Source organism: Thermobia domestica, chromosome 2 (genome assembly GCF_964235325.1).
Source record: "Thermobia domestica chromosome 2, izTheDome1.hap1.1, whole genome shotgun sequence".
Lineage (NCBI taxonomy): Eukaryota > Metazoa > Arthropoda > Insecta > Zygentoma > Lepismatidae > Thermobia > Thermobia domestica.
In genome coordinates, this window is record NC_137455.1 from 323472455 (window position 1) to 323492207 (window position 19753).

The window sequence follows — 19753 nt, forward strand, 5'->3', positions numbered from 1 at the left end:
ACCCTCAGCAATAAAGGCGTGCTAATTACTAGACCAGCGGGGAAGCCTCACAGCCGTTATTGCCTTTAATATATGAGGTGCCATAATTTGTGTATATGCAGAACAGGCCGGTAGCCAGCCCAAAAATGTAGGGGGGCCCGGTTGAAGTTAGGGGGGATCGACCAAATCATATTATAGTCCATCACCATATTATAGTTCATTTGTTAGCCTGCCGTGAAAATTTTAGGGGGGGCAGCAAAAATTTAGGGGGCCTGTTCCCCTAGAACCCTCCCGGGATACGTGCCTGATGCAGAATAATATTTAAGTAACATATTATTAGTTTGAAAACTAACATTGAAAGGCTGCTTTAATTGAATTCATTAATATACGTCAGTTTGAAGAGCTAGTTTTAAAGAATAGTAATCCATATCTCAAGTGAGAAATTCAAATTAAATAATAATAATAATAATAATAATAATAATAATAATAATAATAATAATAATAATAATAATAATAATAATAATAATAATAAATTAATACAAGTATGAACATAATCTCTTCTGCTTCCATCGGATCAGCATTGAAATTAAATGTCATTAGGAATGCGCACGAGACAAGATTTATGGCAGTCTCGACTCGAAAATGTGCTGTAAAAGTGATGTCTCGACTCGAAAAATATATATTTTTCTATTGGAAGAGCCGTGTCTCGACTCGAATTTTGTCAAGAAAATCCTGTCTCGACTCGTCTCGTGCGCATCCCTAAACGTCATAATTAGAAACTAAAATAATATTGTAGTCAGAGTATTTAGGATTTAGGCAATTTGGACCTTAGTCTGCATCAAACATTTTATAACCCGATAAAAAGTGGAGGAAGTCCAAAAGAACAGTTATTACTTCTGATTGCTAGTTTACTATGCTTCGCCTTTTTTCTTTAAAAAAAATCAAGGTAATAGTATACATGAGAACCCTCTGTCTTCCGTGCGCGAGGATACTTCATATTATATATTTATACGTTACCAAATTAAATCACTGCGTTGTCTTCATTATATGTGCTTAACATTCTATTTTTAATTTCTAGAATAAATTTTGTTGATTTCGATTCGAAAAATGTTAAATATTTTTAAATTTATATCATGATGCAGACCAAAATCCTTGTTGCATATAATGTAATGCGCTATAGCATATAAAGTACAAGGGCAAATAGGTACGTTCTTTTTTATTTTCGTATCAGTGGATAAGTAAACTAAAGTGGGTTTGTTACCCCCTTTCTAAGTTCGTAGATACTCAATGGATAATCCCTAAAAGTATGAGCGTCCAGCTTCTTCTGGAACTCAGACGGTCTTACGTATACTATATCCAAAATCAATGCAATTTATTTATCAGTAGACGACCAGATGTACCGGTTCTAATTTATGTCAAAACTGTAAGCTAATCATTTGTTAGCTTATGTAGAACTCCCTAGGCCAAGCTGTTAGCATACGCACCTTTGGCGTAGGAGACTCGGGTTCGATTCTCAGCGTAAACTCATGTGATTCGGATCCTACGTTAAGCTGTAGGCCCATGTCTCATATAGGCTTGCTGCTGAAGGAAACATTAAAATCAAACCAAATCAAAACTATCTTATGTGAGAAGATAAAAAATAATGATTTGAATCGTTCAGTTCCTACATTATAAAATTAACGCGAACTGGTTAACTCACACTGTCTGCAGGTTAACTAGCAGCACTAGCAGCCAGATTTTTTTCTGTGCTAGCAGCATGGGCGGCGATTAGGGGGGCAAAGGGAGGCAGTTGCCCCCCCACTTTTCTGAAATGGCCTATTAATGTATATAGTTTCAACCGGGGAAATTTGTATATTAACATTGATATACAAATATTCAGATCATGTCTTCCCCCCCCCACTTTTAACGTCCAATCGCCGCCAATGGATTTTTACTATGCTACACCTTCCCCGCTAGTCTAGTGGCAACTACGTGCGCCTGTGGTACACGTGGTTCCGGATTCAATTTCCTGTGGAAGAGTACCAAAAAAAATAATTTCACAATAATTCACTTTTATTAATCGTCTTTTAACTTAAAGGGCATAATTGTCACACGTTAAACTAAAATTTCATTTCATTCAAACAAATATGATATTCGATCACATTGTCCTGGCAACTCTGATGACATCCGTAGAAGAATGGCGGCGGAGGGTACGGAAGTAAAACCTAGGGTCTTAATATTAGGAGGTGAGATGTTTATTTTCTTTACGTATTTAAATTAATATGATATAATCAATGACATATTACGTACGGAAGTATTTATAACGCAATGATAATCTCCGTCCTATGCTGTCAAAGGGCCGTTAAAGTGTTACATATCGTATTCGAAGAAACGTTGTGGGCAACGTTGCCGGTGTATTATCACAGTGAAAGTTAAGCTCGTTATCAGTTAATGTAACTGACTGATGTAATTGCAAAGTTTGAAATAATATGAGTTCATTTCGAACTTCACTGGTTGATAGTAATGTTTAAGTAAGACATTCAACAGGTGGTTTCTATAATACCTTATTTATATTGTAGTCTGGTAATATCCTTGAATTTGCCAGTAAAAGTGAATGCATTAGTGCGATAACAAAGATAACGTGAACTTATTCTGGAAATATTCAGTGAGCTTGCATAGATTATGTTTGACACCCTCGTCCAAGTATTAGCATCAATAAGTAGCCCTAATTATGATTTTAAAATGCTTTTAGTTGTAAACGTTCATTCGGCACACGTTTTTGGACTGTTCCGAAGGGGGGAGAATTTAAGCGCGGGATCCTCGAATGTGAAAAAGGTTTGGTTTGTCGTGCAAACTTATTTTAGTGGAGCCAAGATTTGGAGAGCTTACAGTTGAAATTGAACGATCAAAATTAATGAAGTATAGGCAATTTCAGAAGCTAACCTGTATCTTTAGAAATACGAGTATAAATTCTACCCAACATCATTATCAAAATTTATATGGCTAAGGTTCCGCTGATGGCTCCCTACGAAACAGTATGACTTGTCGGGTGTTCGGAGACTGAAACCAGCACCAAACGATAAAGCATTAGGTACCTATACCTCATTAAAGATTCGAATGACGTAGACTGTCGAGATTGGTACAAGATAGGGCGCAAGCTGTAGCACAATTAACAGCAGGCTTTAACAGTGCAGAAAGCACGAGTAGTTAATCGTACACAGTTAAATGTGGGCCTCCGCAGCCTACGTCCGAAATGTGTAGAATGATAACCCCCACAGGATTGTCGATTAGGACTGAAATAAGCACATGCCCATCGTCATGGGACAGCAGAACAATGGCACAACACTGCATGGCTCTATGAATCACGATAGTGCCTTTATCACATCGTTGGCTGGGGTAGAATCCGTCGTCTTTTAGGAGAACATTTCCTCGAGACGTGCACAGTAAGACGACGACAGGGCGATGGTAGCTCCATTATTGTTTGTAGAACCTTCACATGGTCATCAATAGGCGCAGTAGTGCGTGTGGAGGGCACTGTGACAGCTCCTGGCTATTGCCAGGTTATTCCTGATAAGATAAACCCATTTGTGTTGGCTGTATTTTCAGCTTGTAATGACATCTTTCAATAAGATAATGCTTCTTATCATAAGGCCAACGTTGTGCTGCATTGGTTCGAGCAGCACCTTGCTTTCTGCGAGCCAGAGATGGACGTAAGATATTAGGTAGTATGAATGGGTCATTCATAAACGAACTGACTCTTTTAAACGGCACATTCATGTGAACTAATGCATTCAGTTGGAACTGCTCATTCAAAGTAACTGCCGCGACTTCTGCAGCGACATTGCTAATAAGCATACAAGCAGGGTTGTCATATTCTATTTTAGCTGTCATGTAAACTTTTTAAAGAGTAAAATAAGCACCCGGTTAGATTTATTCCCACAGTAAAATTGTTGGGTTTTGTATCAATTCCAGAAAAAAATTAAACTGTAATAAATAGTTCCATCTCGATTTTTGCAAATATTTGTATTTATCGACTGCAAAAGTAGTGTGTACTAGTCAAACTCAGCTGGGAAGATGTTTACCAATACTGCGCAGGAACGAACTATAATTTGCAAAACAATATCAGTGAGGGTGCGACCTGTGCGTAAAAAGGAAATTAACATATGGCGGATAAGAATAAATGTGCATTTGTATGACTATTGTTCCATGCAAATTACATATAGTTTCCTCTCACCAAGTCACGAAAGTAGTTCGAAGCTTTACAGTGCCGGTAGTATCTTTTCCGTGGAACCGGTAGATATAACTAAATGATATAAAATTAAACAGTTTTCACTGGACACAAAATAGTGCAAAACTTCAGAGTATCATTAAAATTCTACTTATGAATTGTAACTTCTAGCACTTTACTGATTTAAGCAAAGCGAGGGTTTTAGCACAACGACAGTGCTGATTTAAAAAAAAAAAAAAACCCGATCCCGCAAAAAGGTTGCTCGGGCCATGTCGAATCTGAATATATTTGGTAGGATATATCTAATGACAAAGATACACGCATGCCTGAGCGGGCACCCAAAGTTATGCGGAAATTGACGCCACTCGCCCCAGAGAAATAACGCATTTAATATTTTTTTCCCTTTACCATTGACCTAGAACAGACACACATGTAGAAATAGAGACAATACATCCCTTCCGTCTGATACCACTCTCTGCTGGTAGAAGGAGATGATGCCCATACCGACTGTATGTCAAGAGATCCACGGACATCAGGGTTGGCAAAAACCATGGTTTTTATTTAAAAAAAAAAAAAACTTTTTTGGTTTAAGTAATTTGCTCTATGTATTTATATCACATATGGACAGAAATAAGTTTGTTTTACCTTGGTATTATTATTAAACAACCGAATTATGCTGGAAGGGGTCACATAAGCTTAAAGCGGAATCCAAACCGTTTCTCGACATCCGAGAAAAATTGTCCTCAATTTGAACTCGAAACCGGGACTAATTGGCTACAACTGCTATACGTCTGCCGACTCACTCAAGAAGGACTCCTGATAAAAATACGTTGTATTGATCTTTACATACTTGTTAATACGACTGTCAAGAGTCATTTCAGAACAAAAAGATAAACAGTTGCACAAGGGAAACCATTATACAGAATTACATATGGACAATTTCAAAATACTGCAGAGTACAGAAGAACTAATTTAGTCCAAGTTAGTTCACTACGACTTTCATTAGTCTAAGTTAAAGAAATACGACGACTTAATTTGCATATCAGTAAGAAAAGTGAATACAGATACGAATTATTTGAGTCCACTTTGGCTCTGACCCATTTATACATAGATAGATACCAAAGATACTTCTGATTTCAATAAATGCCTCTCGTGGAGTTTGTATGCTCCCCCTCCCCCCGAAAATAAAGTACAGCATTTCAGTGTATTTTATCAATAGTAAACATTATTTAAACGAAACAATATTTAGAATTTTTCTTTGATTGCAATTGTATAACAATAACAACACTTAAAAAATCACAAAAGAAACATTCATAAACTTATATTAATGAAAAGTTGCTTTTGTAGTATAAGCTCTTTGAGTAATGAATGGGGAATTTAGATTTGAATATAATACGAATAATATATGGGAGGAAACGTGGTAACCCAGAAATGAATATTTTACGAATACTTACACTTTTACGAACATTTTTCGTTTTTTGATTTAAATCAGTTGTTCTTTTTTTTAAAAAACAGCTGGTTCAAACCAACTTGTTTAAACCAGCCAACCCTGACGAACATAATAGAAAACAGAACAAAACAGAGAGAAAGATGAGTGTATATATATATATCTGTAATTACCGACGCTAAATAACAGTCTATTTTTACTATGGTATCTACGCATTTCTGAATATTATCAACCATCCCCAAGTATTTTGCATGCTATCAACTAAGTCTGTTTTCCCCGGATTGTTTTAGCCTGTTTTTTGTTCTAATGTTTCTTTCATTCAAGATAGAGAATAGTTTGTTATTAAACATTCGAACACAATTATATGATGACCAGAAAAGCCTATTAGTGGTTTTCTTCCAGAAAATTTTGTCAGGGGGAGCAAAATCAAAATATTAAAGGACAATGTGACTAGTATTGCCCAGGAGACGAGAAATATGACAAATTCTTTCGATTCTCATGGCAACACTACTTCACCGAAGTCTTAGATTTCAATCACTGTTTTGATGTTATATGGTTAATAGTGAAAAGAATTATAAATTGATAGTGATTGTAGGGTCACAGTGCAGGCCATTTTAAACGTTTAAAATTAGTATGTAAATCATTACACAATATACTTCAATAATAAACATAATTTAAATGTTGTCACGTCACACTCCTCGTGGACCTATCGTTATGCGGAAGGAGTTTGGTGATTTCGAGATAAAATTAAGAAGGAAATCTAGAAAGCTACAAAGCTAGACGAGGAAGCATTGTTTCATGTCTCAGTAGCAACATTAGGCACACTATAATTGCTTATAATTGCTCTTAATTGATCTTGCTTCCGGGCGGGGGTGGCGGTTACGTAACTCCAGAAGGTAAAAATTCCTGGATGTATCCCTCCCCCCAAGAAACAACAACCACCACCTGGAAGTGACTCAAATCTTTAAAATATCTTGAAGATGACTCATAAGCGAGACAGAAAGGAATTGCAAAAAATGTTCCATAACTCAGCATCTAGTTTTTTTTTTTTTTTTAATTAGCAATCGACCTTCAAATATTCTTTTAATGAAAAAAGATGTTGCTTTTTCTGTTCAACGTGTTCCTTATTTTAGCTACGACTCGATTGAAATATTGACATGTATTGGACGATATACTAGTTCAGTGCAACAATAAGAATAATAAGGTGTAGACCATAACCAAAATCAATGAAAAACCTGTAGATCTACAGCTAAATCGATAGACCTGGCAACGCAACATCTTTTTATACAGACAGGATTTGTGTTCTTGAAAATCTAACAACAGACCTGCGACCAAGAAGCAAATCGCCATTGAAGTTGATAGGAAGCAGACATCTATGGGACATTCCATGTGAAATCAATCAATAAAATTGCAAAATCTGACCTGACGATCTTAGATTTTTGTAAAAATTGGTGTACAGCTTTATTACAATGGGAGATGAAAAAATCCCAAATATCACATCTCTGCTCCTGAAAGTGTCCCCATACAGGGTGTTCAAAAATGCCAAAAAAACGGCATTTTTCAGTTACAGTGATTATTAAAAATTGTCATAAAATGGTTAATATGTGCACTAGAGACGTGGAACAAACACCATTGGAAAGCTTAAAGATTGCTCTACAAGTTGTACTATATTGAAAAAACCTGTAAAATAAAAAATAACACTTCTGAAATTCAAATTAAAATTTGAATTTTGAATTTCGCATAGAAATGTCCCTCTGAATTTGTTCAAAATTGTCCAGATTGTAGTCTCATATGTGTACTAAATCACCACAAAGTTGTATTTTGGGCAGTCAATGGGATCCGATTCAAAATTCAACACAAACCAAGCATTGCACGATATTTACCATGTGAATATATGGGTTCAGATCAATAACCATTTGCCTGAAGCTATTTACCTGCAGCATCAAATGAATTTATATTCAATTTCATTTGTTTCTTGATGTATTCATTTGAATTTACACGATTATCCACCTTTTCAGTTATTTAGAAAGGTATTGCGTTTCCAAACAGTACTTAATACAGGTCATTATTCTTGTTAGTATGGATGTTTTTAAATTTATGTTGGTTACATTGGTACATGTTGGTTACATTAAATGGTGTTTGTTCTAGTGCACATATTAACAATTTTATGACAATTTTTAATTATCACTGTAACTGAAAAAATGCAATTTTTTGACATTTTTAACACCCTGTATGGAGACACTTTCAGGGGGTGAGAGGTGATATTTGGGATTTTTTCATCTCCCACTGTAATAAAGCTGTACACCAATTTTTACAAAAATCTGAGATGTTCCAGTCTGATGACTTGTTAATTTGACATAGAATGTCCCCTATGCTATTTGCTAGAAAGAATGCGAACTCAATAAATGTAATCGTTCCTGTCCTAGAAGCAGTTGTGTTGTAAATAACAGCACCACTCCAACACGTAATTCGACAACCAGATCAAAAAATGAACTGATACCTTTGAACGACTCCCTTATGGGTGCCGGAGCGAATGAACTAACTCCAGCAAAGAAACTGGTTTGTCACATCACTATTAGGTAGATGATCATCATGTTTTGGTTGATCAGTGAATGTTGGTTGTTATCGTACTTTGGTTACCAGGTTACGGGATTGTAAGCAAAACATTTAACGTAACTCCGAAAATATTGACATATTGGAAAGAAGAAAAGGAGAAAAAACATTTTAAATAAGTAAAATGTTCACGGTTCAAGACGTAACAAAATTAAATGTACAGAGCATAGTGTCAAGATTAAATAGAATTTGCCTTTTTGCTTTGACACAGTCCAAACATTTAGTAAGTTTATATATCGAAGTTTTTGGCTGGCACGTTCAAATAAGAGAATATTTGGTAGGATTTCTTAGGAAACTGTACTTGTGCAAACTTAAGTTATTGGTTATTTCTATAATCTTCCTTGTTAGCAATTTTAGCTAACATTTGAAAGATTCCAGTATACTGAAGCGAACAAGAAGGGAAGGTAACCTCAAATTATCTCATTTAGCCTACTTCAAATTTTGGTTCCAGAATACTTCTTTCACTTACAAGCTTTTCCCTCTGCCCTAGATTTTTCACAGAAAATTAGAATAGGAGTAAAAGATACGTGAATAAGAAGGAAATAATAATAAATGAATTTCCCTAATGAGAGTATTGACCTCAATTTACTCATCTAGAAATTGTCCAAGTCTTGCTAAAACCTATATATTAAAAGTTCTGCTCAGTTATTTGCCTGGTGAACTACGGATGTCAGGAAACTCCAGTCGGAATGGTCGCTTTGTGATCCAAACCCGGACCTCTGCGCAAACCATTCTCATGTTCAGCCGGTATTTTGTGTTAATTCGTATGTAAATCATACAGAAGGTAAATTAATGATCAGTAAATAGTATATCAGATACTAGAGTTGTTTCCCAGTACTTTCCCATGGGTTTACGCTATTAAACCTATTTGTAATTATTTATTTTTATTTTCATTTTACTTAACTAAAATTTACTGACTCGGTTAGAGGCTCATAATTCGCATCTTGGGTTTCCCCTTTCCGACCCATGTAATAAGTATTTTTTTTTTTTTTAGTTGGAATGATTGTTATTAAAAAGATGTGCATTTAAGAGTTAAAATACCTTCGTATCTTATTTACAGGCTGTGGATTTGTTGGGAGGAATTTGGCACACTACCTGGTTGAAAATAATTTGGTCTCTTATTTGCAAGTAGTAGACAAAGTTCCTCCCCAGACAGCATGGCTTAATCAAAAACACCAAGAGACCTTCAATAGTCCGAAATTACAGTTTAAGAGTGCCAACTTGATCAACCCAGGTAAGGAATTTAGGCTTCAAAACAGTTTGAGATGTATTAACTTTATTTATTTACCTATTAATGTTCCTTGTTCTTTTTACAACGTGTTCTATTGTCTTCTTTTGTCTCGACAGTAATCAGGGTTGTCAAGAACCATGGTTTTTATTGAAAAAAAAAAAAAAATCCGCTTTTTTTCTTTAAACTTTTTTTTTTTTTTGTTTAAATAATTTGCTCTATGTATTTATATCACATATGCCAGAAATAAATTGGTTTCGCCTTGGTGTTATTATGCAACAACCGGGTTATGCTGAAAGGGGTCAAGTAAGCTTAAAGCGGAATCCAAACTGCTTCTCAGCTTACATTCGAGAGAAATGGTCCTCCATTTGAACTCGAAACCGGAACTAATTGGACACAAACGTGATACATTGCCGACTCACTCACGAAGGACTCTGATAAAAATACGTTGTACTGATCTTTACATACTTGTTAATATAATTGTGAGGGGTCATTTTCGGACTAAAAGATTTGCAGAAGTGAAACCATTATACAGAATTACATATGGACAATTTCAAAATACTGTAGAGTACAGACGAACTAATTTAGTCCAAGTTAGTTCACTATGACTTTTATTAGTTCAAGTTGAAGAAATACAACGACTTAATTTGCATATCAGTAAGAAAAGTGAATAAAGATACGAATTATTTGAGTCCACTTTGGCTCTGACCCATTTATACATAAATAGATACCAAAGATACTTCTGATTTCAATAAATGCCTCTCGTGGGGTTTGTATGAAACAACCCCACACAAAAGTACGGCATTTCGATGTATTTTATCAATAGTAAACATTATTAAAACGAAACAATATTTAGAATTTTTAATTGCAATTGCATAACAATAATGACAAACTATAAAAAATCATCAAAGAAACATTCGTAAACTTATAAAAACGAAAGTTGCTTTTGTAGTATAATCTCTTTGAGTAATGAAAGGGGAATTTAGATCTAAATATAATACGAATAATACACGGGAGTGAAACGTGATAACCGACAAATGTGTGCTCATCAAGATTTTACGAACATTTTTCGTTTTTTATAAATAATTTATTATGTTTACAACTGTTTAAAATAATAATAATGATCTTAGTGGCACAATAAATAGACTATAGAAATAGAATTAACATAATGGAATCTCTAGAAATATAAGTAAAATTGAGCATATTTGTTTTGGATTATGTTACAAGAATTTTGTGAAATCACTTTTACATTAAAAGTGTACTTAACACTTGTAATTATATTGTTCCTTGTTTCTGTTATACTAGAGAAGAAATATCTCCTCCAGTTCCCTTCCAGGCGGCAACGTAGCAAGAACTGACGAAACGTTGCCACGTTGGACCGCAATGGATATACGTTTTATTAAGAAGGATGCTGAACGAACATCTCCAGAAACGATAGATATGCGTCTGCCTACCTCTCTGATAAAATCAAGGCTTCTAGAACCCCATGCCTCACTGGTCTCGATGGGTATTGGAGCAAAAATAAATTTGTCGAGGAAATTTTTGTATTTCCTTTATTTTTCTGCCTCTCTACGTCTAGCAACTTCTCTAGCATTCATAACAATCCTTGGGGAGCCTTGAATGAACAAATGTGTCTGAACATGTAAAATCACATACTGGTGATTTGCCCCTCATCCAAGGTATTTATGTCATGCCGTCAGGTCATTTACCATCAGAACGACAACAGCTTGACGGTTCACGAATGGAAGGAATTCCTGCAGTTGTGAGGGCTCGCAAAATAATGTCATTAACAGATGAATGTCTAGTGTTTGTGCCAGTGCTCTTCATGAATAAGAGGCCATGCAGGCCGCGTTGAGTAACTTTATCACCGCAAGCTGGATAGCGATGTGGCTCACAAACATCTGAACCTAGTCTTAAGGCTACTGCGATTCGAAAGGTTTCATTAGACATGTGAAGAACTAATTGGGGGGAAGGTAACGAATTTAACCATGCCTCAGCATGGGGGGATGACGCAGCAAGAAGTCTAGCTTTATCCTCTGTAACAACAACGGATTGTTTCTTTTTTTTGGGTTTAAACCCTTTTTTTTTAACAGCTGGTTTAAATCATGGTTTAAACCAGACAACCCTGACAGTAATAGTTTAACATTTATCGTAAATTTCATCGATACCTATAGTCACCTAAGTAATGTTGAAGTACCACTGCTGAGACAGGAGAAGACAATGTAAGAACGCGTTGTGAAAAGGGTTTACGATATTGTGTGGCCCCCGAAAAAGAATGACCGCGTCAAGTGATTAATTCTAAATATAGGGAACAAGAAAAAAGGAGGAATAGTTAAGAAGTGAGTAATTCAAATTATTAAAGTGTGTTCATATGCTCGATAAATAATGGAAATGGACTAGTTGTGCCTCAATTTTGGTTGATCTTGGCAAATCCCTTCCTAGGGAACTTCACGTCAGATGAAAAGGAATAAAAGAAGTTCTTATAAAACTGGGTGGACAAACTCATCCTTACATAGCTATAAGCGGCAATAAGTGCGAAGAGAAGAGTAAATTTGGGAACTGTTGCAAGTCTTTTGATATCAGTGTGTGTGTGTTCTAAATAAGTTGTGTAGATACGCAGATATATTGATGCACGTTAGAACATAACACACACACACACACATATATATATATATATATAGAGAGAGAGAGAGAGGGGGGGTGTTTTAGTAGATAGAAAAGACAATCTAGCATAATCGATGTCCGGTCATTTAGAGGAGCTGATTGTGACATTGATCACTACCTGGTAGCAGCGATAATAAGAGAGAGATTGTCGTTGAATAAAGGAAAAATTCAGTGTCTGAAAACGGAGAGATTTAATCTAAAGAAATTAGAAGAGAGCCAGGTAAGAGAGGAATACCAAATTGGTTTCGAATAGATTCTCGGTTTTAGAAGATTCGAATTGCACTAGTGTTGAGGATACTTGGATTGAAATTAGAGATAGCATTAAAATTTCAGCAAAAATTAGGACACGCGGAAATACGTAGGAACAAACCATGGTTCGACCAGGAATGCATTGAACTAGTGGAGAAGAGAAAATAGGCAAAATTACGTTGGCTACAAAATCCGAATGAAATAACTACACAAAATTTCGTAGACGTCAGGTGGGAAACTTCCAAAATATGCTTCCTTTCGGAGTTATAGGCTGCCGAAAACATGAAAAAAATGAATTTTAAAGGTCCATAGCTCCAAAGCTATAGGACCTACCGTAGTCGGGTCAAGACTTCTCTTAGGAACTAATGTGTGACCTATCCAAAAATCCGTTTCAGAATCCTAAGGTACTCACACAATTTTTATATAGGGAGTTTGGCTACAGGCATATAATTTGAAGTACTTACCAACTATCTCTATAAAAATAGTTGCGGAAGTACCACAGGATTCTGAAATATGGATATTTAGATAGGGCACATACTAGTTCCTAAGTGAAGTCTTGAACCGATAACGCTGGGTCTCATATACATATATATAGTTATCTTGATAAACATTTGTAACCTTCAAACTAATAAATAAAAGCACTGAAATTCTATACCATGTGTATATCGGTAGGAGGACATTATGTGGCATGGTTAACAGCGTTATTAAATGAACATGAAGTTGTATTTTTTAAAATGATATTACAGCAAGTTATTACGATTTCAAATCTACATGTAAGAGGAAGACATACCATATTTGTTATGCAGTGTTAAAAGTGACGGTATCAGAAATATCCAAATTTTGGTGTCGTCTATAGCAGTAGTAACACAAATGAGATAGATGGGACATCGCAATCCAAAGTACTTTAATGTATAATAGTATGATCATGATACGTCAGATTTCGAATGAATACGAACAAAGTTGCAACCAATTGAAAATTTGACTTTTTCAAAAAAACATTTATTTCAAAAAACTAGTTGTTTGTAACACTGCATACCAACTATGGTATTACATGTTTTCTTTTGACATGTAGATTTGAAATATGTAATAACCTGACATAGTATCATTTGTAAAATAAAACTTTATGTTGGTTTGGGAACACTGCGACTCTTGTTGTATTACAGATTATGTCAATGTCCCCTGCCGCTTGTTTATGCTAAAAAATTTCAGCGTTTCTTGTCCATTAATTAAAAAATTATAAAGGCGTATCAGGATAAATGGTCCATCCTGTATATACTAATGACAGTTATCATCATCCATCTTGAATTTGTTAGTGTTGTTACGTTCGGTGACATTTTTTATTTTTTCTTGCGTTTTTATTTATTTTTTTATTTTTACGTTATTTTATTATTATTTATTTATTATTTTTTAAATGTATTTTTTATTTCATTTATTTATTTTCCTTGCGTTCTTTATTCCTTCTTCATAACTATCACGTAAGTAGTTTGTAAAAAAAAATCAATTTACTGCATCCAAATGTATCTTAATTGTTCTAAACTGTTCCAGCAAATTGTTGCCTTCGTCAGTAACTCTGGGAAACTCGTATGAAAGTTTTTGTCATTTTCAGAATATAGTTTAGGACTTTTTAAATGTGCTCAGTTGAAAGAGGATGAACTCTTGTTAATAGTGTCTAGTAGTCGAATAACTCTTGTTTTGTAATGATATGAAATTGGAACTAGTTTTGTAGAACTGTGTTCACTATTGAGAAACACTCGTAAGATTATTGTTGATTGTATGCAGCTTCAACTTACCACTCACTAGAAATTTCTGTTGGGCAATAGCTACATATTGATTTGTACTTTTCTTTGCGTTTTTAATTTCTAGCCATGAATTCCAATAACTTCGTAACCTTCGCTAGCATTCTGGTGTAGAAATCTTTAAATGTACTATCATCTGCTTAATTAGCGATAATCGTGTTTTTCTTGTGTCTTGTTACCAGACCTCTCTGTGGTTTTATTGAATTTTTGGTTAGTGAGATCTTGAACGATTTTTGCTGTTTCTTGAAACATTTTATTTTTTGTAAGTGCATTTATTCTTTTTTTCAGATTGATCAATAGAGTTGGTTTTGTTTTTTAATGTGTACTTTTTAGTTTGATATGGAGGGTGATTATAATTCAATTCCCACTTTCAAAATACTATAAAACAAGAATCACTTGTCAGAATGACTTCAAATTTGAACTAAATATATTTGAAGAAAGGGGGAAACAATATAAGAAAAAAATTTCCGAAGTGTTTCAAGAGATGGTGCTGTAAGCGGCATAACAAAAGTGAATTCGGCTACAAGTGACGTTTTTCAATCGAAATACGACGGCTTTGGCATGAGTTACACATTAAACCAACTGTACTGTTAAATATGCATGATTGTTTCTGTTTTGTGACGGAAAAAATGACGACATTTAAGTCATTCAACAGTGGTGGATGGGCTTACCACTTGTAACGTTTCACTCTTATTTTTAACTTAACGTTAAAGTTCTTTTACCTTTCTGTTACAATTATTGCCCACAGTTTGATTAAGTCAACACGATCCAGCACCTTAATTTTTACTCATAATTACAAGAGAAATTAGGCACATCAAATGCATATCACAACTTTTATTCTTAAAACTCCATGAATAATCTTTCTTCTGTTGTCATAGCAACGCGAAATAACTATATCTTGTTACAGCAACTCTCATTACATGATTATTTTATCTATCTCCACATATATTCTACCCTTTTTCTTCTTCCCAACAGATTGTGCACTTTTAAGCACCGTTGCCCAAAATAGCTACAATTAGAAATGGAAGTAATTCACAGATGTCAGATATACAATATCGTTTTATATATGTCTTCCTACTAAGACTTCTTAAATTGGTTATAATTGAAGAAAGAATCCTGGACCGTTACATATCTTACTTACATGGTTACCTTACTTTCCGAATAGCCCTCACACACACAAACTATAATACATATGTATTAATTTCATTTAGTTTTAACAATAATCTTACATTCATTTAATAATCAATTTCATTTTAATTCAATAAAATACCGACGAAGAGGACTTATTCAAAAATGCGAACCGTTTGCTAATTATTTAGATCCTAAAATAGATTCTTTAATTCATTATCATCGGAGCTCATAGACAAATTAAATTAAGGTATATTGAAATATTACATAACTTATTTCTTCCATTTGGGCATAATTAAGATAATTATAAAAAACTTTGAAAGCACAATATTAATAAGTGAAGCGAATTACAAAGAAATCATCTAATAATGTAACGTTCATTTATATTATCCGTATAGAATTCAAACAAAGTATGAATTACAAATGAAATCATAACTGTATCAAAGTGAAACTAAACAAGAATTAATTGAATATGTTTTTGACGGACGCCATAAGTTTAGCTTAGGTTACATTACCAAAAGATTCGATTAGTTTACATTGAATGGCATTATTTTGAGTACCGTTCTGTATATTATGAATTCCTCCAGTTCTTTGGTTTCTATTTTGAGAATTTCTGCCACCTATGAAGTTATTACGAAATCCATTTCGAGAAAAAATAGATATACTGTTTGCCTGATTTCTAAATGCTGCACGATTACCATTTCTGTTGCTTCTGAAATTGGTTTCGGTTCTATTACCGGTATAATTGAATCTATTATTCCTTACATTAGGACTACACTCTTCACCCACATTGATATTTCAGATTGGAATATGATTAGCTTGACTTTGGTTATTATTAGTTTGGTTTCGATTAGTATTACTTTTCACCATTGATTGATTTTCAAAATTTTGCACTATCATAATTAGATGATTGAAATTAATACATTGTGCAGAAATCAGTATTTGCTGCAACCTAAAAGGTAACAATATCCGGATCGATGCTATAATTCGTGAATTCTGTTGGTGTGGATTAATTAACTTCAACTCATTATATACGGAAATTACAAAATCAGTAAGATTCTTATCAATTTTTGGATCATAACATCTGTTTCGAACCAAAGCGTCTCGGTTTGCCAGCATAAAATCATTCTCAAAATTTGAAAGCAGTGCGTTCGAACCAAACAGAGCAAGGTGGTAGTAAAACGTGTCGTAAAATTTTAAGTAATTTGGATCTATCTACACCAATTAAGTCGCATTCTTCGTCGAATTTCTCCAAAAATGCACTTGCTGCTGCTATGTCTTCCTACCTTCCACTAAATTTGGTCAAAGATCTTATTTCACTAAATCTGATATGATGATTATTACAAGGCTGTTTCAAATGTTTAGATTGTACCTGTCTGTTTTTCCTACGATGTGATGAATGTGGTCTTCTCTCTTCTTTCCCACTGCTAGAGGCACTATCATCCCTCTCAGAATAGGGGTCCTGGGTTCGATCCCAGCCCCGCCAAGTGAACCTTGTGGTGGACAAACACCGTGTGCGTGGGTTTTCTCGGGGTTCTCCCGTTTCCTCCCACTTTCTTCATTCCACCATTTCATTCATTTCTCATAATCACCGTCTCCTTTAGCCTAACCGGCATAACCGTGAGAGTAAAACTCAAAGATTTCATTTCATTTTCCCTCTCAGAATAGCTTTCAGGTATTCTACTTTTTCTTCTATAGCTAATCTGAGTTCATTTGACATATGATCTCTGCCAATGATCGGATCAGTATTATCATTGATGGTGATAATCTTTTCTTTGATAGTATTAATTTCTTCCTGTAACTCTTTATAATCTGATTGCTATGCTCATTAACTTGAGTTTCAACCACTCCCACCGAACTTTGTACAATTTTGAAATCTGTGTAAGATTTGTTCCATCCTACAGTCTGTTCGTTCTAGTTTAGTGTTTATTTGCTCTAATATATTATCCATTTGCTGTGTCATGGACTGTGTAATTTGTTCAAATTTGCTATCCGTTTGCTGATACTTTTGTTCAAATTTAGTATCCATTTGCTGAAACCTAGTATCCATCTGCTGAAACTGAGTATCTATTTGTTGAAACTTTTGTTCAAGTTTAGTATCTATTTGCTGTGTTTGTTGTGTCAGTTGCTTCATTTGCTGTGATAAGGATTGACCTAACTGTTTTATAAGGTCAGCCACATTCGTTGATGTATCCGATCCTGGTGTTTCAATATCACCAACTTCATCATTAATACTTTCGACTCTGGGTATATCCATTTTAATGTTACGATAAATTTTCCTTTTACTTCTTAACAAAGTATACTCGTGTTGATGGTTATTTATGAGATTGCTTACTTTGCTTCAAACAAATCTCAAGGTTCCTTGGCGGAAAACACCATCGAAATAATGTAACATTTCACTCTTATTTTTAACTTACCGTTAAAATTCTTTTATCTTTCTGTTACAATTATTAAGTCAACACGATCCAACACCTTAATTTTTATCATAATTACAAGAGAAATTAAGCATATCAAGTGCATATCACAATTAACTTTTTATTCTTAAAACTCCATGAATAATCTTTCTTCTGTTGTCATAGCAACGCGAAATAACTATATCTTGTTACAGCAACTCTCATTACATGATTATTTTATCTATCTCCACATATATTCTACCTTTTTCTTCTTCTTCTTCACAACAGATTGTGCACTTTTAAGCACCGTTGCCCAAAATAGCTACAATTAGAAATGGAAGTAATTTACAGATGTCAGATATACAATATCGTTGCACACTAACAGTGGCACAACTGTTGAATGACTTGGAAGTCATTTTTTTTTCCTTTTATCTCTGAAAAATCTGGTAACCCTAGCAGTAACACATTATTAGTGTCCAGGAAAGAGTTATGCGCCCAATTTCGTATTTACGTGTGCATGCTTTTGCTTTGTAGAATGTTTATCTCTGATATGCGTAGTTTGAGTTTAAAAATCTTCGTAAACCTGGTACACTACAATTTTGTGTAGTAAAAGAGATACGATAAGATTAACAACTTTTTCATTGCAAAATTAGCCAATGGATACCTTTAGAAAAAGGGCACGTAAATGGCAAGTGAAAGAGTGTTTGTTACCTTGTATACGAAGAGAAATTAAGATAGGCGTGCCTTGTTTTTACATAGCTTCTAATGATCAGCTGATACATGAAAAATTAAAATTGAATTTAAATTAAATATTCCAATAAAACAATAAAGAATATAAAAAAAGTAATTGAGTTCATAAGTCGAACGATTTCTGGTAGTTTTTAATATTTTAAATTTGGGATATGTCTAATCATACCAGTCACAAAATATTAAAAGTTTTCATATTGCTTATACGCTTACCTATACAACATAATAATAATGTGGCAACACTCATTTTTTAAGTTAATAATTAGGCATAATTTCAAGTTTATTTTAATTAATGTTTATATTGCAAAAATCGCATATTATAAAGTATTAAAATTAAGGTAATTAAATATTACAAAATAAATATAATGCAAGCTGCAAAATGTTATTATTTAAAAGTCAGCACAATATTGTAAATAAAATATTAATAAAATATCTTCGTTAAAAGTCTGGCAATGCAAAAAAATAATATAAACAATGCATCTATTCTTGCATTGGCCAAATTCTATTCATTGTTTAAAAAAAAAAAAAAAAAAAAACTATAAGCTTCCACACATTTCACAAAATCACAAATATAAAAAAATTGCTTAAAATCAAAAAATCAAAATGTGTCAAAAGTTACAATTTTTAAATCTTAACACATAAAAAAAATTTGTTTTTCCAAGTAAAAAAAAAGTCGCACATGCCGTCCAGCAAACAACAAAAATTAAACCAAATTAAACAAAACTGGAGGACGAGAAAGCTTCAAAATAAATTCAAAAAATCAGTTCAAAAAATCAATTCAATAAATCAATCTCCATAATCAGTTTTCAAAAACAATATCAACAAAAAGTAATTAATAGTAATTCACATAATCAAATCATAAAAAAAATCATCTAAAATTGCCAAACCATCATCTTAAAAACTTTATTCAATCAACATAAAACATCAAATCAACATAAACATTTAAAAAAATTCCATAACTCAATGCTCGTCCACACCATCCAATAATTCAAAATATCAGTTTGGAGAATCCACGTCCAACACCAAAATCATCAAAAAAACATCAAAACCATCAAATATATATTACTCCTACTCAAAACTCAAAAGCTCAATACTCAATCATAACAATACTCATCTAACAAATATTCCAATTATCCACAATTAACACATCACAAACACTTGCAATCTCAAATCTTACTTATAAAAAATACAATTTTATTAATCTAATAAAATTACTTTCTTATTTATATTAATCCCCATTTAATAAACCTCTCACACTTAAATACTATATCATTCCCACTCATTCTAAATAATAAATAAAAA

The 19753-nt window shown here is 33.8% G+C and overlaps 1 protein-coding gene across 1 annotated transcript in view; it reads left to right on the top strand.

Annotated features, from left to right (window-relative positions):
• Positions 1 to 2047: 2047 nt before the first annotated feature.
• Positions 2048 to 19753, top strand: part of LOC145678669 (uncharacterized) — a 53344-nt gene continuing 35638 nt past the window's right edge. Inside the window, exons 1-2 of the mRNA XM_081749061.1 lie at positions 2048 to 2204; positions 9307 to 9480. Of these exons, the coding sequence (XP_081605187.1) occupies positions 2156 to 2204; positions 9307 to 9480 (223 nt within the window). The 5' untranslated portion in view covers positions 2048 to 2155. The remainder of the gene's footprint in view (positions 2205 to 9306; positions 9481 to 19753) is intronic.